At 31.7% G+C, this 26,744-nt stretch overlaps 1 protein-coding gene across 4 annotated transcripts in view; it reads right to left on the bottom strand.

The window, feature by feature from the left end:
• LOC140434413 (single insulin-like growth factor-binding domain protein-1) overlaps positions 1–26,744 on the bottom strand; it is a 151,055-nt gene that overhangs the window by 9,228 nt on the left and 115,083 nt on the right. For 2 of the 4 annotated variants that reach the window (XM_072522658.1, XM_072522657.1), the window contains exon 2: positions 217–320. In XM_072522658.1, coding sequence (XP_072378759.1) covers positions 217–281 — 65 coding nt within the window. In that variant the 5' untranslated portion in view covers positions 282–320. Of the gene's footprint in view, positions 1–216; positions 321–439; positions 541–5,980; positions 6,113–26,744 lie in introns of those variants that run through there. The other 2 variants (XM_072522659.1, XM_072522660.1) reach the window with 2 other exon arrangements.

Below are 26,744 nucleotides of genomic sequence, written 5' to 3'. Positions count from 1 at the left end.
TAACTTTATAGTTCCTTATTAATAGTGTTCCTACTGTTAATTATTAGATTCTATTATATAAAAATAGATCATGTGGAAGATATGCAAGTGGCACCAAATTACCTACACACAATTAAATATACGCAAAATAAAATTAAATACTTAAATTAAATATTACTTGTGATGATGTGTTTTAATTATTAAGATTATAATATTGATATAAAATAATATACTTACGTCTGTGGACACAAGAATAAGATAACGGAGACAGATAAAATTAGGAGGATGAAATTAGGAACCATAATCTGTTATCGTCACCGGGATTGAAAAAAGTACTTGTCCTGTAACAAAAATAATACATTTTAACAACCAGTTCAAACATTTTTTCTCTCCATAAACATAGATCGCCAATAAATAAAATTCATCTCTGTGGTATAATATTTGTCAAATATATTCTTACATTTTCTTTGGAATGGATATCATTGAAGCTCTGAATTTGAATTAGCTTTAAATTTAGATATTGGAATAAACTTAAATTTAACTACACTGTCGTGTTGACGTTAACGATGACAGTTTTTTATTCATCTTTGTGCTACGTCTAAAAATTTCATTTTAACAACTTCTAAAACTTTAGGTGGGCAGAAGATTTTAGATAAAGGTGAATAATATGGCTGAAAAAATTTGTTGAATGCTGAATATCATTCTCTCTCCTAATGCCAACCATAATGTAGCTTCGACTATTTTTTAAAAAATTTTAAACTGTTTGTCGTTGTGACCTGTAGTGTAATGTACAATTTTATGTTTATAACATTCCATGTTTGTTGGATAGGCCAAAATTGACGAAACGCCCCTGAAGATGCTCTAGGAAGCGAAAGTACTTGGGCAAGATTTAATAAAAAACTGTGCTCGATATCTGCCTTTTATTTGATCAAAGTTCATTTATTCGAGCATTCAACATTATATCAATTTAACTAATTAAAACATCAAACATAATTTGACGTGCAAAGACGGGTACGTTTTATTCTACGAATAAATATCTATCCTCCAGATAACTATCTGTCAGATAGGACAATATTTATCTGGAGGTGACAAGACGGGTCCTTTCGTGCAAGAAGTTTTTTTTTATTTTAAAAATTGGTAAAAATCGGTGATCGGAAAAAATATAATACAAAACTCGAGCTTTCCCAACAAACGAATTTCCTAACTAGAATTACGTTGGTTTTGTACGTAGATCGATTTTATAAGAAGACTTTACGGAAAAGTTCAGCGATTCTCCAAAAATGACTTATTTGTTATGAAAGTTGTACCACAGACTAAAATATCATTTTGTCGTCGTCTTAGCCTTAAATAGGAGGAAGCCAAAAAAAATTTAGTGGAGTGACTGTAGATAGCAATTGATTGGATCCCTCATCGCATGGTGATGGGCAAAATCACTAGTACCATTGTATTTTCCCAGAATTTTTAAAATAATATGACGTTAAATACCTGAAAAATTAGATGAGCCGAATTTTTTGTTTGGTTTAGTTTTTAAATATTTGTAAGTTTTAACAAATACTATTGTTAAGATACAATATGCCAGTTATTAACTGTTAAATAGCTAATAAGTTACGTTAGCTCAATACAGTAGATTTGTACCATCACTTTTCTACTTAGGTGTTTTAATTTAGTTTATTTTTCAATGTCACAAGATTATAACCTTAAATTACATTCGAAAATGACTTGAAAACAAAATTTATTCAAAAATTCTAAGACTATCATTGGTAAGAATTGTATAAAAGTAGTTGAATAAAGTTTAATTACAAAAATCATTTAGTATTGCCATTCGCTTCCGTATAAAGCCAATTCGAGAGCATGTTAGAAATTTTAGTATTAATCACGCAAATAAAAACGATTTCTCTATTTCTATTAGTCGTGCAGTGTTTGTTATCAACGAAGGACTACTTAAAAGAACTTCGCAAAACATCGCACTAGACTTCTAAGAACGAATAACCACAAACAAAACACTTAATGCCTCTTTAATTGCAATGTGTGAATAGTCCAATTACGGTTGAAGAATTCTTCAAATTGGGTCAATTAAGAAAGCATCGAGAGACAAACGCAACGAACTTAAACATCACATGTCGTTTAAGGTATATAGGTTTCAACGGTTTAAAGGGATAGTTTAATTTTGAAACAACAAGTAAACATTTTAGGAGTGGCTAAACGTGACATATTGTTACATATATTTATTTGACTTCTTCTCCTTCTTCCTTCTTGTATGTAGGCTTTAAAGCCTGTTTCTTCTTTAATATTAGCCTCCTAAATTGTTTAAATTATCGTACCATCTTTTTCTTGGTCTGCCAATAGTTCTTCGTCCATTTGGTGACTTATCTCGTGCTATTCGTACTATCCTATCCTCTGCCATTCTACTAATGTGTTCGTTCCACTCCTGTTTTCGTTTTTTACCCATCCATTTATGTCTTCTATATTGCATGCTCTTTTTATGTTTTCGCTTTTCTCCCTATCCAACAGACTTTTTCCAGATATTCGTCGGAGTATTTTCATCTCTGTTGTTTCTAGTAGTCGTCTCGTTTTAGATGTGTCAGGTTTTGTCTCCGCTGTGTATGTTAATATAGGTCTAATTGCTGCTTTATAGATTCTTGTTTTTGTGTCTTGTCTGAGGTGTTTGTTCTTCCAGATTGTGCCATTAAGAGATCCCGCCGCTTTACTTGCTTTTAAGTTTTGTTTTCGTAATTCTTCTTCGACATCTCCGTAACTAGTTATATCTATTCCCAGATATCTAAACCTTGCTTCCTGCTTTATTATCTTCCCATCAATTTCGATTTTACATCGTAGTGGGTATTTAGATGTCATACATTTGGTTTTTTCTGCTGATATTATCATATTGTATTTCTTGGTTGTTGTATTGAAGATGTGTGTTAATCTTTGGAGTTCGTCTTCTGTCTCGGCGATTAATGCGGCGTCGTCTGCATAACATAATATTTGGATTTCTTTGTTCCCCATTCTGTAGCCATGATCCTTACATACTGCTTGTATCTGAACATTGGTATCATTGTGCTGTTTCTTCATGCGTCTGGTATCTTGCAGTGCAATATTAGTTTTTGTATAACTTTTGTCGTCTCTAAGCTCGTTGGTTTTTTCGTCTGGTCCTGATGACTTTCTATTTTTGAGTGAATTTATGGCTATTTCTACTTCCTGAAAACTGATTTCTATTTCGTGTCTTAATTCAGGTACGTTATTGTATTGATTATTATTAGACGATGATTGCAATTGGTTTTTTATCTTGGCGCTCAAAGGAGTACTTATTTGTAGTTAAAGAAGACAAAACTATCATTGCGGTAATAAGTAAATAATTGTTAATTATATAGTTTTGAGTGAATTTAAAATCCAAAGACGCAAAGTAGCTGAAGAACAACTATTATAAACATGTTATCAAAAGACTCTTCAAACAGAGCTTTCTTTGGAAAGTTAGTCCTTTTTTATAAGTGGAAATGATCTTTAACTTAATATCGCGTTAAGTAAGCGTTAAAAATATCGTCTAAAATAAACAAGAACTTGCATCTGCGATAAACAAATTAATAAATAACTGTTCTCTGATAGAACGTATCAATTTCTTGAGTTATATTTTTTTTAATATTATCCTAAGATAATTAATTTGTTCTAAAAATAACGTTAAAGCGTCCAAACTGTTATTTTATAAATTAGTCTAAAAATAGGACGAAATATTTAGACTAACTCATTGACACCAACGAGTCACCAGCCACTCCCAATAGACACATTACTTAGACTGTCGTAAGACCTTTCAGCCACGACATAGCACTGTGGACATTGTAATTGCATCAATTACATCAACAGTACTCCTTATATAATTTTAAATTACGAGGTAAAATTTATGGTGGAACACGCTATAACACTTACTCTCAGCGTAGAGACTTGGAAAACTAATTTTGCTTTAATTTAAAATTTATTCAACAAAATTGTCATTGCAATTTGTAGTTAGCTTGAGTATATCAGTAACGATTCGGTGGTATAGTTTAATATGCGGCTTTTTGTTTACTTTTGAAGTCAAACATGTAAATAATCATTCATTAAATGGAATATGTAATGTTAGAAGAATGGGAATAAAATGTAGTCGCTGCAACCTGGAGAATTATTTCAGAATGTCGGACGGACATTTTCCTTTGACACCCTGTAACAAGCGTCAATTTGGCCACGATCATACATATTATGAATGAACAGTATAATGAGAGGGAAAAGCAAAAAAACTGTTGACTTTAAATATGTTACTTTATGCAATTTTATTGTTGCAGTTGGACGCTGCAACAACACCTTATTTTTTCCTTTTTTTCAATAAAAAAAGATTAAATGCACACATATACATACACCCAAATCAAAAATAAACCTTTCATCATCGCTACATTTATAAATAGTAGGATTACATCTACACAAGAGTAGGAGAACTTGCTACAAATTATGTCAAAACTGTTCGAAAAACTCTTGCTCAAGAGGTTGAAACCAATTATCGAAGAAAGACCTGATTACCAATTCGGATTCCGAAATCAGCACATTACAATTGATCAAGTCTACCATAAAGGACGTTTTAAGGATAACTGAAAGAAAAAAAGCATATTAGCATTATTTTTGGATGTAGCACAGCCCTTCGACAAGTTCTGGCACGAAAGATTGGAGCATAAGATAAAAATAGCCGTTTCTGTCCAATACTCAAATATCTTAATTTTATATTTGTCATAGAGATACTTCAGGATTAAGCAGGAAGATGCTTATTCTAAACTAATGAAAATTAATGCAAAGGTACTACAGGGAAGTGTACTAGGGCCCGTCCTTTATCTCCGGTGCACTAAAGACCTGCCAGTTTTAGAGCAAACTGTTGTAGCTACGGTTGCTGATCATACAACAATTATGGCTGTTGGTGACAACGTAATTAAATCAACACATAAGTTACATAATGCAATTGCCGAAGTGGAGAACTGGATAAACAAATGGCGTATTAAATTAAATGAACTGAAATCATCACATACGAATTTTACCAACGAAAAGATTGACCATTAATCCATACATATCAATCAGCACGCAGTTCCTTATGTCAACATGGCGAAATACCTGGTGTGACACTGGACGCTAAATTGAGATGGAAAACACATGTTAAGAAAAAGCAAATAGACCTCAAGTTAAAGTACAAAAAAATGTATTGATTATTGGGTCGATATTCGACATTATCAGTATATAATAACCTCCTAATCTATTAATAAGTCCTCAAACTGGTGTGGACTTACGGTATCCAATTATGGGGATGTACCAGTGCAAGCAATGTAAGTGTCATACAAAGATTCCCGAACAAAGTACTTCGAGACGTAGTCGATGTCCCCTGGTATGATCGTAACGATAACCTCCATAAGGACTTAAATGTAGAAACAGTCACTGAAGTAATAAAAAAACAAGCTAAGGTGCTGAACGTGCTGAAAAAGGCTTCATCAGCACGTAAATCCAGATGTTCGTCAACATTTAGACGATACCAACGTGATTAGACGACTTAAACGAACAAAACCACTTGATCTGAGAGAGTTAGTGTTAAAATTAAGTGCAAAAATAAGCGATGTAAAGTGTACAAGTTAAAGTAATATACTAAACTAAGAGCACTAAAGAGTGTAACTTGGTATTAATAGATTATGTTAGTTAAGTTAGCCTAGAATTAAATTGCTTATTGGTTTTATAGACTAGATTGTAATAATGGGAACATTCTACTGATGTCAAATAATCAGTCTCAATTTTATAAATTAAAAGCAAAAAGATCAATCTTCAAAAATTACTACAGAAATAAAGAAAAAATATGAACTCAACTTAAATAAAACCGCAGACATACATATCTATTATTAGTTTACAATGTATGAATAAAAATGTCGATCATTTTATATAATGTTGATGCACCAATATATTTTTTTAAATATTATTTCGTTTTAGACAAAAAATTAATTATACTAACCAAGTGAGATCTCCCCACGGTATTATCACAACAATATCACAGCTCTATTTTTACTTTTTTATTCGAAACGTCTTCTTCGCGTATTGAATGATGTTTCTATTGACTAGGCATTGAAGTTAATGACTATTTTGGTTGCATTCTTCCTATTTATTCATTTTCTTATTGATACTTAATTAGGTAGTTAGATATCAAGGTTCCTAACACTTTAGGAACGAACAAGTTTTTCATCAGTTATGATTTTATCGTCGAAGTATCATAAACAGCTATAAAACTGTCATTATTGTGACGAACAATTGATTGTTTATTGTTGATATTTATGTAAACAAAATGCTGAAAATTGCTGCTTTCTAAATTTTCACAAAATTTATTAAAAAACCCACGATATCGGTTTCGGTGACAACGCAATTTTCTCAATAATTCGTTTTATATAGGTACTATGTAAGGTTTAATTATGTTTAAAAAAGATTTTGTTATTATTTGATAGGTTAGATGTGAATTTTAAACAGTTTTTAAGCAGTACTCAAATTTATTTCTCCTAAATAGTAATTTTCTCTAAAGCAATCGCATATTTCTTATTTCCGAAGTTGGTAATGGTATTTATCTAAACAGTTTCATGGATATAATATGTGTTTTTTGCAGGATTTTTGCCATGTCAAAAACTCCCCTAAAAATACACACGTTAAATGTAATGAAAATATTAAGAAACCCAATAGTATATTACAACTGGCAACAATGCGTAACATCTTATCATTTCGACGTGAAAAACTCATATGAGCTAGCTCACCATTCGCCATTACAGAGGTTAACAGTTTGTTTCCCTCTTCGTTTGTTTATAAATATTTCTGGAAATAGTTTCATAAGTGTCTTGAAAAAGGTATGTTAGTATAATATAGGATTATATTGTACTGCGTGTAAATGTATATTTTTGTTTAAATAAGGCATAATTTTAAAAACTAGTTTAAAATATTTACATCCAATACGAGGTTATTTTCCGTTAAGAAAGTTAACGAATAGTTACTCTCCGTTATGTTATGTGCATTCCCGCCCAAACTTCGATATGCTACTCTCACAAAAAATAGCCTTTCTTATTTTCAAGTGTATCCAATTTAAATACATTTTACAAAAATTATTTTTCTTTCAGTTTGACAATTGCTGAAAACTCGACCAGAAGTAAAAACATTATGCAGATGGCTACAAGCATTATCACTACTGGAACCGATGTGTTCTTTGAGGAATCTAACAATGAAAGACAAATAACTAATTAGATAAATATGCTAGTATATCCTTCCGACGTCAACAATTATAAATTTCAACAAGTTATTTAAAAAAACAGAGCGATTGCGAAAGCCGTTCTGATGAGGCCTATTAGGCCGAAATACGTATAAGCGGATGCGCAAGCGCCCTGTAAGTGAAATCAAATCTTAACTGTCTTTTGCTTTTTATTTCAAAACCTTTCACAGATGTCAGCAATGTTCAAATAGAAATTGAATAAACTCAAACTATTTCTGACAAAGTCTCACAATGATTAGAAGAAAACGGTCTTCAAGAGAAGAGCACACCAATTCACAGTTTAAAAAAATGTCATTTGATATGGAGCCTGCATAAAGTCTTAAATAATACAGAACGATTTGAAGTTCTGGACCCCCCGAATTGGTTCCAACAGAAATTATCCAATAAAATTGTAACCACAGAAAATAATACAGGTGAAATGATATCAGATGAAGTATTTAATGAAAAAAAAAAAAAAAAACAGAGTAGAGCAAAGAGAAAACGAGAAAAAAATTACGTCTAAACGGTGAGAGTGAACGAAAGCTTGGCCCAAGGTGTAAGTCAAATAAATGTAAGAAACCAGAAAAATATTGCTCAGAAATTCCAGATATTACTAGAGATCAAATTTTTAATACTTAGTTAATTTTAATAAAACCATATATTGCTACTTTAGTGGATGTAGTGGATAGTAAGAAAAAAAGGAAGGATGTAGAAGATCAAGTCTTTTTATTATTACCTAAAAAGCAATTAGTTTGTAAGACAATATTCCTTAATACTCTCAGATTAAAGGAATGGTTGGTTAGTAGCTGGTGTTGGTCAAATATATGGCCAAAGTGGGCCTGTGTGTTTGAATTTATATCAGCCTGAGTGTCTGATGAAGCTGGGATGCTAGAATGAGTCATAACACTCTCTTGATACTGATTCGAGCACGGGAAGTTTAACGAATTTGTCCTCCTAGGTCATATATTTGGCCAATTAATTTAACAAAGCGATAGCTGCTTTTGCTAAAAGATTTAATCTTTTGCATATTTTGTATGGCCCACAGAATAGTAAACGATTTTCTTAAATCGTTTTCATTTATGGCCACCAAAGTAGGTGGCAAGGTGGCACCCCTGTACGCTAGCCACTGCGGTGATCAAGTTTTAGGAGACATTCGTTGGACTTTCAGAGTTTGGATTTATATCAGCCCGAGTGTTTGATGGACCTTCTGCTAAAAGATTAAATCTTTTACATATTTCGTTTAGCCCAGAGGACAGAAAACGATATTATTAAATCGTTTTCGTTTATGGCCACCAAAGTAGGTGGCACCTCTGTACGCTAACCACTGCAGTGGTCAAGTTTTAGGAGACAATCGTTGGACTTTCCGAGTTTGAATTTGCATCAGCCTCAGTGTCTGATGAACCAGGGATGCTGAAATGAGTCATAACACTCTATTGATACCGATTCGATTGTACAATATACGAATTATACTTGCCAAAATTATTAACTTTTTTATTTCAGATTAACTAATACGTCTTTTATTTAACACATGAATCGTAATACACATTTAAAGAAGCTCTATATAAAATTATGGAAAGAAAGAAAGAAAAGAGAAAATCGCATGTGATCGATTAAAACCGCCTAACGTATTAGTACATTTCGCATCCGCAGCTTATATATGAAGAATTATCTTTATATAAGAATATGAAGACAGAGGTATTATTAAACAAGGAATAACTGGAATTTACTGAAACATAAACATTTATATTTGTTTACAGAAATAGGGTCAATCAACCTTTTATAATTTGTTTAAATTCTTTTAATAACACGATGTAAATAACAATATATTTCGTATTTAGGTAATAATTTGCGATAAATTTAATATTTCAAGTGTTTACATAATCAACCGCATAATGAAGTCACTGACTTATTTATTTACTTTTGAATTTCCAGAACCGTGCACTACTTATTATTAAAAAAAAACCTTCTAATTCCAATACTTGTGTATACTGTCTTTCTTATTATTAAATGACAAAACTGACAAAAATGACAAAATTAAATAAAAATTTTAAATAACAATAAATAAAAAAAAAGAATAAAGAATAATAACTAAAATAAAGAATACCTAATAACTTAAATAAATAAATATTTTATACAAAATTTGATGTAAACAAATTAAATTTCTAAAAAATAGTATTTTTTCACACTTAATTTGTTTTTAGGTAGAATATAAAGAACAAAAAATTCATGTTCACGAAAATAATAATGAAAATGTCCATTGTTATTTTTGGGACGAAACTCAAGCGAAAAGAGGCGCTACAGAGATAGGGAGCTGAGTTTTCCATTTTTTACAGATGGTGTCTGATAAAGCTGGTGACAGGGAAGTAAATATAACATTTTTTTCTGATAACTGTTGTGGGCAAAACAAGAATAAATATCTTGCTTATACTTATATGCTGTTGCCAATCTAAAAAATTTGTCGTCGATAACTCACAAATATCTAATAAAGGAGTACAGTCTGAACGAAGCTGATAATGTACATAGTTTGATACAAAAGCAGATAGCTAGAGATAGGAAAACTGACCAATATACTCTCCAATTCAGTACATATCAGCAATCAAAAGAGCAAAGAAAAGTGGTGCTCCATTTATAGTCCATAGTTTAACTCAGAATATTTTTTACGATCTTTAGAAGTTACAAGAAAATTGGGGATAATGTTAATACAGATGAACAGAAAAATAATTTTGTATGGAATAGTACTAAATTACGGAAATTATCAAAGAATACCCCTTTTCGTTTTATTATAAGTGTTCATATAAGGGCGAGTTTAAAAAAGTTAATGTTCGTGATAAGAGAAAGAGGATGCCAAATATTAAAGAAATATCCATGCAGAAAGCGTACCTCGAGGCACTTCCACTTAGTTGTGCTAAAAAGAATGATCTTAAGGATCGAATTAGTAAACAATTGATAGATCCAGACTATGCTTCTTATTATAATAACATATCTTAATATTAAATAATCTTTCGATTTCAAAACATTATTTTGTGTAAACTGATTACATAGTCAAAGTACAGTAATTAAGTTTTGAGACTGATCATTTATTTTTTAGAATAATTTTTTTTATGTATAGTTTTCTAAGTTTAAAGTGGAGATATTGTGATTCATAATTAAGTAATAAGTAGGGGTACGGAATTTTCGTTTTTACGAAATAGATGTGAATTTCGGCGAAATTTTGAACATAAATGCGATAAATTCGAAATATGGAGTTTTTGTTTATTTCCGCGAAATATCTGCAGGTGCTCAACTCACCCCTAAATAAGTAGGTAGTTACGAAGGTATGGAAAGATTTTTCGGAAAGTTTTCCATTGTAATTTTTGAAAGGATTGTTTATTGTTGTAACACGTATTGAAACAGAAGGATCTTTCATTGTTAATCATTAAATAGATAAAGATAAGATAAGGAATTGATATTTTTCAATGTTGATTCTTTGAGAAATATAAATAAGCCGACTGTTGTTATCTGCATTTCGGACTTTTGTATTAAATATAAAAATCTAAGTAGGGATAAAAGTCGGCTAATTCTTATTTTTTAAACATATAAATTAGTCAACCTCATCTCGTCAATTTTTACTGACTGAGAAGAGAAGTTTTCATAGTAAAATAAAGTTACTTATAGTATCCCCAAAATGGGACGCCCTAAAACAATTTTGAGGGATCGAGTCAAAGAATTTGCAACAGATGGCCTATATCTGTGTGACACAAATATTGTTATGTGTAAGTATTGTAATACTAGTTTGGAAGGTGATAAAAAGGACACACTGCAGAAAAATGTGAAGTCGACTAACCACATTAACAAGAAAAAATCTATAGCATCTACTTCAGGAACTAAGCGCCAAATGTCAATTGCTAGTGGCTTTGAGGAACAGAAACGAGCAAAAAAAGAGAATATGATACTTTTGTGGAGGATACAGTTAGTATGTGTCTGAAAGCCAACATTCCACTTCATAAATTGGATCATCCAGCTGTGCGTAAATATATTGCTAAATATGTGCCGGGATCGGGTGCTCTTCCATATGCGGACACTTTAAGGAGAAAGGTAGTGCCACGGTGTGGGCTGTCTGAAAAAGCCAATACAAAGTAACAGCTTAAAGACAAGCCCCTTTTAATAGTAGCAGACGAAACTTCCCGCAGTTAACTTCCATGATATTGCCAATGCATCAACGTGTTCACAGACAACTATAGATACATTAACAGACTTTGAAATTGATTATTCACAAGTTAAAGGCCTGGTATCAGATTCAGCAAGATACATGTCTGCTTGCTTTAACCTATTAAAAATTTTAATAGGGCCACATATCTTACATTACCAGTGTTTGACTCATAAAGTTAATCTTGTTGGTGATGTTTTTGTAGGTGAGTTCAATGAGGTAAAACAAGTTTAGAGCAAAAGTCAAGTCAGCCTTTTAAATTATTTAAAAGAAAACGTGCCCAATCTCCCAGCAAAACTTTATCCAGCACCAGTTGTAACTAGATGAAACTCTTGATTCTCAGCAATGTCGTATCTAATTGAATATCTTAATGACATACTCAATTTTTTTGATGTGTGGGAGGATGAAAATTCCAGTATTAAATTTCTGAAAGACAATTACGCTGATGAAACTTTCAGATGTAAACTAGAAATTCAAATGACCTTCACCACCGAGATCTGTCCAAAATTAATGAAATTAATAGATGATCTGGAAGGAGCCACTTATCCATTCAACTATCTTTTATAGAACAAATTAGAAATCGTCCTTAAAATTAAGAGAAATGCTTATGAAAGCAAACGACAAAGCCCTTAATAAACTAACTCTCCATATGACTTTAAAAGACACAAACGAGGCTTTCTTACACATTGGACAGTTATTTAACCCATGTATAGCTGCAAGTTTTACTGTGAACCCGAGTGTATTCTCAGAAAACTTTTTTAAAATTCCTTTTTTTAGAACAATGACACAATTGGAGTACATAGATGGATATTCTCATTTTCGTAGATTAATCCTTCCATCGATACGAAGGAACGAAGATCCCAAGGATATTTTGCTTGCTACACATTTCAGTTTTCTGTAATTTGCTAAAGCAGCATTACAGAGCATCTGGAGTCCTACGAACAGCGTAGACGCAGAACGATTCTTCAGCAAATATAATATTGTAGTGACAGATCGAAGAACAGCTCTTAAATAGTCGAATGTTGAAATTACAACAATATCAGCTTCTAATTAATGTTTTTTGGTTTTGTTACTCGTAGTTAAAAATAAATGCGAAATTTTGTTGGTTTAATTTTTTTTTAGATTATTGTTACATTTTGCACTGATTAATAAAGTATTACTAATATTTAACCTGATATTTTATTTATAAAACAAAAACAATAAATTCAGACATCATCGGTTGGGATTGGTGATATAGAGTACCATTTACGATTAAAAGTTAAACAGTGACAGATAAGGGATCAAACTTAAACAGTTCCTTATATGGTTTTTTGTACTATATGGGACTAACTCGAAAGTATTTTTAAATTACGTGTAATTAATAGAATTTATTTGTATTATTATTTTTTCTCATTGTTATTTTTAGTGCAAATATCAAATCACAAATCTGCCAAATTTAATATTTATAACTGCAATACTAAGTATGTTATTTGAAAAAATAGCTGTAATGTCGGAAACCAGAATCTTTAAACGCGATTTTTCACAAATCTACTTTTTTGAATTGTGCCTATATATTGCTGAGAGTGCCATATATTAAAACGGCACCAAATAAGTACAAAAATTCAAATAGTTCTACAAATTAAAAACAAAACGCAAAAAAGCATAAAAAGGTGGAATCAAAAAGTGACTTTGTTCATATTTGTTAATATTTAAAAAGAAAATATTTTTGATATTTATAATATTTACTTCTCTTTACAAAAAATTAAATTCAAGTAATCTGAGTGTGGGAAATGTATACGTAATGCCAAATTAACTGAAGTTGCCCACACATGAGTTAGCTGGTATCTTCCTAAGAGCATTCACGTCCTTCTTTCGAGTATGGATTAGTTTGTTTCCTTAAAGTGAAATCTAAAAGTTTTTTTACTATGTGGCTAGATTCAATTCCTATTATGATATTTTCACTGATAATGGTCTGATAAGATAGACAACGTTCTAAAATTTTTAATTCGTTTGGATAATTTTAATTTTATAAAATTTTTAAAAATATACCATTATGCACTTTAAGTTGTTTACTTTAATGTAACTTTTTTTACACTATGGTATACCATAGTGATTCAACCACTGAGATTTTCCCTTTTTTATTTTTATTTTGCTTAACTTCCAGAAAGCAATCACATTTGTAATTTTTATTTATGTCTGGTAAAATTTGTATATTTTCATTTATTTTGCATCGCATCCTCAAAATACAAAACAATCTTCATATTTTGTTAATTATTTTCTACACCACTGTCTTATTTTGACTACTGAACAACACTAGATAGTGCTGTAATGATGCAAATGTACATAAAACTACAAAAAACTGATCTAATAGAAAAAATCACAAAATCTCTGATTTACTCTCTTGTACACTATTATGAATTGCAACATTGGCGGCATCCTTGTAGGGTCCTTCATCCCAGATATGGCTCAAAATATTGTCAGTTTATGTGTTGATGTAATGTATTGGTGTCAAGAATGTTTCTTTGCGTAAACAGAAAACAAGTAAATGCCCCCGTTCCAGTATCTAAGCAAAAATGTCAAGAGAAAAATTTCCACGTGTTGAGATAATTCTTCGCAAACACATAGTAATAAAAATAATTAGTTGGATACAAACTTCCTGGTAGTGATAATATGTGCCTTGTTGGTTATTCGATAACATGTTGATTGGTTGGAGATTTCTTAAACCTTTGGCACGAAGATAAAGATGATAAATATGGTAGAAAATGTACACAAAGCACCTAAAAGTACAATTGGTTAGGGGATAGGGTTTTATAAAAATATTCGTTTTTGAATCTATAGCATTACGTAATGTTTCTGTACAGTTATATCTACTGTCTTAAGAACTACAATGGAATAAGTGAATCTTTAATCGTACAAATTTAATAATTCAATATATGGAGAGACTACAACAAGCAGTTGTGAAAGAAAAGAAAGGAACGTAAACACTAAACCACGTCTTCGACGTATCAGTAAAATGCAACCAAGTCTTTATTATATTCGATAAAACAGATATGATCTTGTAATTTACACAAAAAACATGTCTCAGACATAATATAAAAATGATAACATATCTCGAAAAATTATACTTATAGAATTATAATTATATTATATGAAAAATTATACTTCTACTCACTTATAATTTGTATCCAATTCCTAATTTCCAAGCACTATATCTCCTTTTAACCCTCTCTAACTCTTACACAATTTGACATCAAAATAACCACAGAAAAAACCTTAAAAACATCTAATCGTAGTTATTTGCTTGTTAATGTGTCAAGGGAGGAAATGTATTACGAAGGTGTGTGGGCACCCTTTTGTATTAATATATTAATATTCGAAACCAATTAGTTGGTTAACTGAGGTAAGAATAACACGAATATGTGCTTAGTGATGTTTTAATAATTTTACATCAATTGTGAATTGATGAAAAATGATGATTTGAGAAATTTACATCAAGGAAAAATGCAAATATGTTTTTTAGACTGTGTTTACAACTCAATAGCAAAAACTGCAAAAAAAATATTTTTCTCATTAATAATCTGCCTTTACATGATATTATCAAAACTATTTTTTATGTACAAATAAAAAAATATGATATAAAAAAATAAAAATAACTGTAAAATTAAAAAGTTAGCATAGGAAATTAATGTATCCTAAGCTCCAGTTTCCTTGTAGCAGTTCATGAGCAGTTTATTGCCAATTACAAACCCTGGTTTTGGGAGTTAGTATCTGTAACCATTGTTTGTTTCAATTACTTCTTATTTTTGTTATCCGTCTCACTTTGCCGTCCGTTTGGTACTTTTTGTTTATATACATATATGAAACATATATACAATGAGTGGCAAAATTATGGAATTCCTGTTGTGGAACCGTCTCTTGCCGTCTTTACTACTCTATTTGTTGTCATTCGGGTTATATAATCGTTCCATTCTGCTCTTCCATTTTTTGCATCAAGCAGTAGAAATAAATGAAATGAAAATACAGAAAAATGTTTGCTTTAAAAAAAAATTGCGCTTTGACTTGAAACTTTTTTGTCTCTGTCCCAGTGATCCCCAGTTTCGTGGCTACACTTTTAATTTTTTATTGTATATTGGAAAGGACAGTTATACAATAGACCATATCCCTAATACTGATCATCCTACTATGCCAGAAAAGGTTGTCGTTTACTTGTTTCTAAACTTTGTTGGATGAGGGAAGAAAATTATCCTTGATAACTGGTACATGTCATTACGCCTGGAGGATTTTCTCCTTCGACGAAATACTTATGTTAGTGGTACGATTCGTGTCAACAGGGGAGTGCCAAAAGAGCTCACTCAAATTCCACTTGAGACATTTCAATCTTGTTTTATTAGAAAGGGCGACATTCTGATGGTACGTTTCAAAGATAAAAGGGAAATGTATGTACTAACTATGAAACTTATAACAGGATTTATCGAAAAAGAACGTTTTCAAGCTAGAACCAGCATGAATAATATATCAGTCCTAAAACCTGAAGTGGTTGAACACTACAACCAACATATGGGAGCAGTGGATGCTATAGATCAAGATATTGAGCCTTACGATATTACTAGTGGTTCAAAAAAGTTGGTTCTCATATGAGCCAACGCACGGTACTAAATGCAATAATGTTTTATACAATAGCGCATAACAAACAAATTAGTTTAGTGGATTTTCAGAAACAGTTAGTGTTCGAAGAATTCGGCTAAAGAAAAATCTCATAAGCACGTTATGGCTACTCAGTCTAAAGAAGAAGGAACAAGACGAAAGAGAAAGTGTTGTAAAGCATGTTACGCAAATGAGAAGAAAAGGAAACTAACATCAAATTATTGCACGAATTTTTGTTCAAGTGAGCATTTCAATGAATTTCATGGCTATGAATAAATAAATTGAAAACATTGATCATCATCATAAGTGGCTCGACAATCCGTTGTGGATCTTGGCCTGCTCACAAAGAAGTCGCCACTCCTGTCGATTCCCGGCAACTTCCCTCCATCTTCTAACCCCTAGAATCTGTAGGTCTTCTTCCACATCATCAATCCATCTCATTCGTGGTCGTCCTCTGCTTCTTGTGCCCTCTGGTTTTGAAAATGTTAATCTCTTCGTGTATTCGTGATCTGACATCCTAGCAATGTGTCCAGCCCATATAAGTCTCTGCACTTTAACGAATTTCACAATATCCGGATCGGTGTATAACTGATACAGTTCAAAGTTGTATCTTCGACGCCATAGCCCATTTTCATTTACGGCCCCAAAAATCTTTCTAAGAATTTTTCTCTCAAAAATACCAAGAAGTCTTTTATCATTTTGAGATAAGATCCACGTTTCAGCCCCATATATCAAAACTGGTCTTATTAAGGTCCTGTATATATTAAGCTTTAGTGCACGTTTTATATTTTTATTTTTTAAATGTCTCTGGAGGCCGTGAACAGTTCTGTTTGCTATTGCTATGCGTCTTTTTATTTCGTCGCTTGTCGTGTTTGTTGCGTTTACTAGCGATCCAAGATATGTAAATTCTTTGACTTGCTCAAAGGTATGGTTGTTAATTTGAATTCTTTGTTGGATATTTCGAGGGTTTTTAGAAACCAACATATATTTGGTTTTTTCCTCGTTTACCACAAGTCCTAATTCACTTGCTGCGTCCGCAAGCCTTGTAAAACACTGCACCATGTCTCTCATACTTCTGCCCACTATAACTATATCGTCAGCGAATGCGAGAATTTGCGTCGATCTATTAAAAATAGTTCCATTCATTCTAATATTTAATTGTCTGATTGCCTTTTCCAAGGCAATATTAAAGAGCAGACACGCCAACGCGTCCCCCTGTCTTAGACCATTATTAATGTCAAAGAACGTAGAGTTTTCTCCTTCAATTCTAACGCATGAGCTTACGTTTTGCATTGTTAGGTGGGTCAACTTAACTAACTTAGGTGAAAACATTGATGGAGTAAGATTTTTTTATGATAAAATTGTGATTTTTTATTTGTATTAGAAAATTTGTTTATTTCTTGCCTTTATGAAACATTTGAAAAATTATTTTATTTTGTTTTATTTCTCATTTCTACGCCACTGATCAATAAGCTTTTGTATAAAACTGTGTAAAACTAACACAAAAATATGGAATCGCATTCAAAATACTCGTATATAACAAAAATGTTAATAGTTGTAATGCAAGGCAGGCATTTTTTATTTATTTATAATCTTTGATTTTATATGGTCCCTTAGTGCGGCGCCTATGGGTAATTAATACTTTTTCAAATAATACAAAATGCTCTCCAATGCACCAAAAATTTAAACGGAGGACGCAAAACAATGTTTTAAAAAAGTTGTATTTTTCGCTAAATCTGGTATAATACCGTGCAACTCATCTTTAAGCCTGGTAGCGGAGGGTTTAAGGGGGCCTATGTAAAGTAGTGGACGTGATAAATGAAGGCTGGGTGATGATGATGATTACTGTCTGTATTATTTGCTCTTTAATGATTACTATCTGTTGATTTATTATTTAATTTTTAATGTCTCCTATTAGTTTTTTTTTATTTACTGTATCCGTATAGAGACCTTTAAAATATTTTTCCACGTTTTATCTACAGTTGTTTTACCCAATATTTAACATCATTCTTCTTTTACTTTCCGTTCGTTACTACTATATGTCAATTTCTGTTTTCTGGTGTTTCTATGGTCCATACGAGGAAGCGGAGGTTATGTATGATTTATATACATATATATATATATACATATATATATATATATATATATATATATATATATATATATATATATATATATATATATATATATATATATATAGTAAAGCTTTCGAGAAAGTACTTAAATTATTACTAGAATTACTTGGGATGTCAGCTTAATTGAGATGAAAGTAGTATTATGCAATGGAAAGCTGGGAATAAAAATTAGAATATTAGAATATTAAATACCACGTATTCTCTACCCTTTTATATGGAGTTGAAGCCTGGACAAGTTCGAACGCAACTGAAAAAAGATTTGCCAGCTTTCAGATGTGGTGTTATCGAAGAATGTAGAAAATATCATGTACACAACACGTAACAAACACGGAAACATTACACAACACTGCAGAACTGCTGGAGACAGAGTCAAATGGGCCGTGATAATCGTCAATGTCCTTAAAGAATATAGCACAGGAAGAAGAAGACTTTTAGTAATTAAATTAGTAGTAATCAAAGAAAACCGTGGACGAATAATTAATACTTGTCTTTTATTTGTATATATGTATGAACGAACCATCAAAAACAAGTTTACCTAGCTCGGTAATTAACTGCAACGATTTCTACAATAGAACCTCATTGTACTAATGCGTTAAAAATGTTGAAAAATAACTGATAATACAAATATGTATAATAAATGAGTTTTCCTACAATATTACCGGTAATTTATCTTACAGTATCATTAGATTACTCTTTTTTACAAACATCGACTCTATAATCAAAAGTGTAGAATGTCGTTAACTTGATATTAATTTTTTTAACAACTTGTTTTGGTTGCATTCTTAGCGGATCATTAGTATATAACATTGAAAAGAAAAGGGTTAAAAAGCTGCTCTAAAAGGAAAACTTTGTATTATACACCAGTTTTTATGTGATTTCCTAATCCCACTGGATCTAGAATTTATTCGCGATTTTAATTATATTTATTAAAAATATAATTAAAAAGAACACAATAATCACAGCAAAAGTTTTGGTCTGCAGCAGCAAAACTCATGTGTGCTGTTTCGAGTAGGGACATATGGTTCCCGAACAGTTAAATCTGTAAAGATCAACATTATGTCATTTATTTTAATACTTTTAAGTATGAAATATTAAATTTAAACCCACCCTCTACTTGGTAATGAAGTTATATAGCAACTACTAAGCAAAGTTAACTGAAGATAGTCTCATAATGCCGAAAACGTTCGTTCTAAACAAAAATCAACTATTGTAATCCATTTGAATCTTTTTATTTATTTTTAATTAAATATATCTATTTCAACAGAAGTTTTCACTTCAATGTAAAAGTTTTTTATATATAAAAGTATTTTTAGCTTTAGTAAATTTATAACATTGTTAAATTTAATTTGAGAACTCCAAACAAAATTATCACATATGTATTTTATTTATTGATAGTAACAATAATGCAGTCTACTGTAAAGATGAAACGCATACCAAGGTCCAAAGTACCCCACGCAATGCCTCCTATCAATTTACTCAACGATTACACGAAACAAAATTTTTTTAATTGAAGACCATCCCAGTATCTTGTTTACTGTGTATAAATGGATTTCTAATTAAGTAATTAACAATAATAAGATCAAAATAATTTGTACGAGATGATAACGTTCATGTTAATCCTACATGGTCATTTCTTTGTCTCTATATTATTAAACAATTCTATTTACGGAAGCTGTACATATAAATAAATTTTTAAAAATATAACCAGTTTTAAAAAAGTCAAATTTTTGAGTATGTAATTTTCATATTCTGCTTTTTGTGTCATACATTTGGCAGAGTGTTAGCGTTTCAATTGCTGTCTTACTTAATGCATTATTCTTTTTTAGTTACCTTTTCAGCTAGTCGCAAAAATAAATCAGCGTTAGTGAATCACATCAGTTTCGAATGTTTCTAAGCAAGGAATATAATTTTCTTCTTGATCCTCTTCTACCCTCAAACTCAGAATGAAATATAAAACATTAGTAGATCAGCTACTAATAATATATTATCATCATATTATCAACCTATGATGATTCAACTTAACACCGAGTTCACACGAAGGGTAAAACAGGTGTTATTTTGTAAAAAATACCAAACGTCATTGATCTTGAGGTGCTCTAAATGACAAAACCCACCAAATTATTGGAAGTTCGGCGTTCATTCACTATCGTATCTGCAACCTGTTAATTACTGCAAAACGGTAGTTAAAGTTATATGTTACTCATATAGACTTAAATCGACAATCTTTCATTGCCTTGATTTACTTAACCTTAACTTAAGGGTTTTATACGAAGGAGTTAAAAAACTTTAGCAAAAAGAAAGGTACTTTTTCTACCACTTCTTACAAAGGTACATAAACATAATCATCAGTGCAAAAACAACATTGTCACACTACCTCGAGGACAGAGGACTTATAGATGTGAGCGTTTAGAACGACATGTTAATATATGAAATACTTAGTTTCAGTAGGACGACAATCTACTTTATGTACCTCCATGTATGCATTAGATGGCATTACATAACGATATTTAATCTACGAAATGACATTGCATAACGCAATTCTTCTTAGACTCTTCTTCTCTGCTGTCCAAAAGGAGTATCGTATCTTCTGCATCTCTGAGATTATTCATTAGTGTTTTTTTAATTTATAGGCTTTCACTTACGTCTTCTAGTTCCTCTTTAAACATCTCTTCCGAGCACATATTAAGAAGTAAAGAGGACAATACACATCTTTGTAGTACTCCTCGTCTTATAATGATCTCTTTAGATTTTTGTTGGTCTAATCGTATTATCACTTTTTGATATCGTTATAAATTGATAATAATTCTCACATCTTGATCATATAGTTCTGTTCCTTAATTTGTTTGTATTTTGTCAAAGGCTTTGTCAAAGTCAACTAGACCTATGAATACGTTATAGTTGACATCTTGATTCCATTATGTAAGTATTTAAGGAGTAAATAATGCCTTTCTAGTTCCTATGCCTTTTCTAAATTTCAGTTGATTTCCTGTTATTTTATCGTCTAGTTTTTGCAGACACGTTTATGTATCACTCACAAGAACACTTTTAAAACATAATTCATCAAGCTGATTATTCTACCTATTACAGAATATAGGTTCATCTGTAAAGGATGTGAAACCTGTAATACAATTGCATAAACTTGCGTTGCACAACAAATGTAGATATGTAAAGGATTTTAATTATTCGACCATAAATTTGGAAAAAAATTGTATCCCAATAATGTCAGTCAAAACATCGTCAACGATGTAGCGCCAAAGTATTGCCTGTAACCAGGAAAGATGTTTTTCGATAAAAAGGTTTTCCTACTTTAAATTTATAATCAAGTAATTTTATCTGAATGTTGTCAAAGATCCCAAAGCACAAAACGACAAATATGAGGCATTTGCTGCAACAGAATAAACCAGTAGACAGTATATTCGTTCAGGGTCAACCACTAAACTAAAACTTCTATATCTTCTCTACTTCTACAAACTAAATATATGTCCTTGATACTCTGTTTGACAATGCTATATTGGGGTCGTAATATGCTCACAGACCAACTACTCGCACATAATAGACCAAGTGTAGTACTAGTTTTGAAACTTACTGGATAATCAGCGCTTATTAACATTATGATAGCCAATTTGATACTCAAAACATCATGTGGCTCAAACTACTGGTGTTATTCTGAAGTGCCTCATAAAAAATATCAGCTAAATATTGCTGAACATATAACAATTGGGACTGTGCGTGACTTCCAGATAATTAAGCAAATTTGTAAAATAATAAACCCATAAGTACTTTGATAAGTTAGTGAAAAATGTGTTTAAACTAAAAAAAATGTAACAGCAAAATAATAAGTAATGTACTCAAAAACTACTCGATGAGAGATTAACCGATGAATGTTATATTCAAAGACGCGTCAGACAGAGATGCATTCTATACTTGTTGTTATTTAAAATCTACTCGGATATAATTTGCAAACAGGCTTTGTAAGCCAAAAACTTTGTTTTTTGTTTTTTTGATAAAGACACTGTTATCTTATGCGATAGTCTCCCGGTGTTTTCAAGAGTTATTGGATTTTGTAAAAACGAAAGGAAAAGAAATGGTCTAAAAATGTCGCCAGTCTCACGACAATGTTTCCCTATAGATAGATCAACAAAACATTAAGAAAGTTCCCCACTTTAAATATTTGGGATGATACATTACTATTGCAGACCAACAAGACCCAAGTAAAGGGGATCAAATTCAGAATTGAAGCAGCTCGCACAACGTTTCCAAAAATGAAATCAATCTGTTTTAGCCACAGCTTAAACCTAAAATTACGCCAAAGAATGATCAAATGCTGTATTTGGTTAGTATTGTTACATGGCTCAGAGATCTGGACTCCGAAGACTGATACGATTAATCGACTAGAGTTGTTTGAGATGTGTTTGACAAGAATGGTCCGAATAACCTGGACAGCGATGCAGACCAGCGAAGCTGTGTTAAATAGAAAAAATGCCGTTCCTGAATTAATAAAAACTAGTGACAAAAGAAAAAAGTCATATCTAGGGTATGTTCTTAGAGGAGACCGGTACAGAATCCATCAGCTTATCATGAAAGGTAAAATCGAGGGCCACGGAGGAATTAGAAGGAAGCAGATGTCATGGCTCAAGAACATTCGCGATTGGACAGGAATACGGCCGAACAACTCACCAATGTAATTACTAACGTCAGAGGGACCTAATATGGTACCGAAATAAGAAGAAGTACTGAAAACACAGCACCCTTATTTTATTTTTTATTATCAAGGTCCATAATATGTATAGTAGTTTATCGTAGTCGTATACTTGATTCCAAACTTATACCGCTCGTGGGCGGTTGATATCGATTTTAGTCAAATACCACCTTTTGTCAAAAACAAAAGCTATCATTAAAATGATAATTTTTAACCAAATAATGTTCCAAATACATTGCACAAAATAATTTCGAATTTGCTTGCGTAAACGCGGAACCACATTTTTCTCCTTTGATATACAAAAAGATAAAAAGAGGGGAAATTTTCTTTCTGTATTTTTTGTAGTACAATCTCACCTGTACTAATATGTACGTGCCGTTTCCGACTAGGTGATAAAATTAGTAATTTACAATGAATAATGGGCAAGTAAACGCTTATATTTGAAAAAGATAGAGTTACCATTGGCTAAATAGACAGGTTATCTGTACTAGGAAATCAAAGTTATCTCGTAGGTAATATATTTTATGATTTTTGTAAAGCCATGATGAAAAGTTGGGTAGGTTTCTTACTGTAATGAATATTGAAATAACAGACTTGGTCGTTTGATATAAAACCATAAAGCATTAAAAAATAGAAACGTTCATCTTAAATTAAAAATACTATTCTGGTACTCGTAAATAGACACCATTGAATATAAATAACCTTACCACCACACTATACTAAAGTCACATTTACCTGATGTTTCATAATATTAGAGTGTAATATTTGATATTTTACTTTGTTCCTCACACGTCTAGACACTATGCCGTTTAATAGCGTTATCACTCAAAGAAGACAAAACATACATTGTATTATATTACGAGCACTTATAAGAGATAAAAAAATGAACGCGGAAAGTTTTTATTTTTAATCGGTTTTAATAATAAAATAAAATTTTAAAATCAAGGTCCATTTTTTAAAATGTGTAATGAATTATTCAATCGGTTAAATGTGCCAAACAAATGTATTGTTTTGTTGGACGAATAAGAGTACTGAACACAACAAATTGCCACTAATAATTATATTTTAGGATGTATGAACATTGTAAGAAAAGCATATAGAAACAGATTTGATCCTTGTTTTTATTGGTTTATATATGTGTCTTCAATCACTTAATTCAAAAGTTCATTTACTTATCAATGTGGATGGAAAGCATAATATAGAAATTTCATCTCAAATCTATACTGGAATCAGATGGCATAGGTGAAATAGAACCATTTGAGATACTAAAAGGAATTCACCAAGATTGTATCTTGTCACCAACGGTGTTCAAAGTAGGGTCAACGGTAAATGTATTAGTAACAATTACAGGTGAACACACCCCGATTCTTACCTAGAGAGATCAAATACGACTCGCTTCCTAATGAAGGCAAGTTTTCACACTACGTCTTATTGTATGTTTTGAGGGTCAGGACAAATCCTATCATAAAACGTAGCCTATAAACAGCAAAACGTACGTCTTGTGAATCGAAATGAAATCCAAGGTCAGATTGAAGAACTGATGGGAGAAGTAACATTTTGCTAGAACTGTTAAGACAAAAATAAAGACAAAACGTACGATTTTGGCTCAGTTCACGACTAGCTCCACTCCAGTTTGCTTCCTTTTTTCCCAAAAAACTTAATAATAGCCTTGAGGTAATGCACCCGCGAATTTCTTGGGAAATTAATTGAAACGTATAAACGTTTTCCGTGTTTGTGGAAAAAAAATAAAGTTAATAGTAATAAAAAAAACGTCGCGTATGAAGAACTAAAAAATACAAACAAATAGATACCATTCACACGATGGCAAATAAAGGGACAGTTATAAACAAAATAAACTCGTTAAGATCGGTTTATAAAATTTTTGAGCATGTGTTTGGCATCGTCAAAGAGATAATGAAAATATCGTTTACGTTCAACTTGGCACCCTTATAAATCTTCCCTAGGTTGCATAGGTTTTTGGTTTCATAGATATTGTTGCACCTCGGACGTCAAATTTTAACAGTAATATCTCGGTAATATTTTTTAAAAGTTTAGAAACAAGAATTACAATTAAACTCAATTCAGTACGCGCTATTTATCATTTCGTTTTGTTACTAAAGTACTAAAACAAAATCTGCTTTCATCAGATGGTAGATATAAACTAACTTACTATATAAATATTTCTATGTGTTCTAAAAAATCCAATGCAAAAGATATATATATATATACATATATAATTATAAATTGTTACGATTATGATCAAAAATATTCACGTTTCTAACCTATAAACATAAACGCCGCCTGCACAAATTAACATGTTGTATTCGATTATTATTTAGCACTCAATTGTACCCGGTAAAGTTTTATATATATAACAGCGCTACAGGCCTTATAGGCCCCTGGCTTCTAAAAACTGGGTTATTTCCCTCGATTTTTTTTGGTCCCTTGCTTTCTCTCTCTTCAATTTCTCACGCCTATTTATGACAAGTCTTGCTTTACTGCTTCCAACAATTTCTTCTTTGGACGTCCTCTTCTTTTTTCCCCACTTTCCCCCCCTTCAGTATTGTTTTAACATTTCGATTCTCTGGCATTCGTATAATGTGACCAAGCCATCTAGATCTTTGAGCTCGTATTTTTGCCGTAATTGCTGGTTTACTATACATCCTCATTCTTTATTCGTTCGTCTCCTCCAAATATTTCCGTCTTTATTCCTCCGAAGCTTTTTCTGAGCACTCTTCTTTCCCAGATCTCTACTTTCTTTTCTTCCTGCTGGTTCATAATCCACGTTTCACTGGCATACATCACTGTGGGTCTGATTACTGTTTCGTAGACTCGCAGTTTAGCTGTTCTTGACACATTTTTTGCTTTCAGTAATATATTTAGTGACCCTATCGCTCTGCTTCCCTTCATTAATCTTTTGTCTATCTTTTTGTCTTCTTTTCCCGTGTTCGTTATGGTTATTCCTAAGTATTCAAAATCTGACACTTTTTCAAAACTATTCCTGCTATTCCTGCTATTGAAAATATTTCTGTTTGAATAAATTCGTTGATAGCGGATCCCCTTGTTTTAAACCTCTGTTCACTGTGAACTGTCTTGAAAAGCTTCCTTCTATTGTTACCCTATTCATCGTGTTCCTAAGCGTCATTCTCACTAGCCTTATAAACTTTTCTGCTATTTCTAATGTTCTGAAAGCCTCATATAGCATTGTTCGATTTAGGGAGTGATATGTTTGTTTAAAATCAATAAATAGCATATGTAATCCTAAGTTTTGTCCATAGCTATTATTTTGTATTAATTTTAACATACTTATTTGATCAGTGGTTGTTCTTCCTGATCGAAAATCTTCCTGGTATTCTCCAATCACTTTGTTATCATATTTTATGAATCTTTTCCTTAAATGTTTGCAAGTATTTTATAGACTACTTCTAATAGTGCTATACCGTTATAGTTTTTGCACTCCGTTTTGTCTCCTTTTTTTAGGACAAATAAGAGCGCTGTTTCATTGTTTCGGCATTTCTTTCTTTTGCCAAATTATTAGTGTCAAGTAAAATATCCTTTTCTTCAACCTTTTGCCACCTTCCTTAAAAATATCAGTTGGGTTACCACTTTCTCCTGCACTTTTGTTATTTTTTAGGTCTCTTATTATTTCATTAACTCTATCCAAAGTTTGTTCGTCGCACGTTCCTTCTTTATCTTCTTGCCAATTTTCATTTCCCTCGAGTTCCTTTTGGTCTGTATTTAATAGATCTTCGTAGTAGTAGATCTTCGTAGTAGTAATATTTGTAGTTTTTCTGGATTTCTAATCTTCTTGCTAGAAATTCTTTACCTCTTTGTTTATATAGGCTCCTTTTA

Source organism: Diabrotica undecimpunctata, chromosome 2, assembly GCF_040954645.1.
Source record: "Diabrotica undecimpunctata isolate CICGRU chromosome 2, icDiaUnde3, whole genome shotgun sequence".
Classification (NCBI taxonomy): domain Eukaryota; kingdom Metazoa; phylum Arthropoda; class Insecta; order Coleoptera; family Chrysomelidae; genus Diabrotica; species Diabrotica undecimpunctata.
The sequence above is the reverse complement of the archived record's forward strand: the minus strand, read 5'-3'. Positions and strand labels throughout refer to the sequence as shown.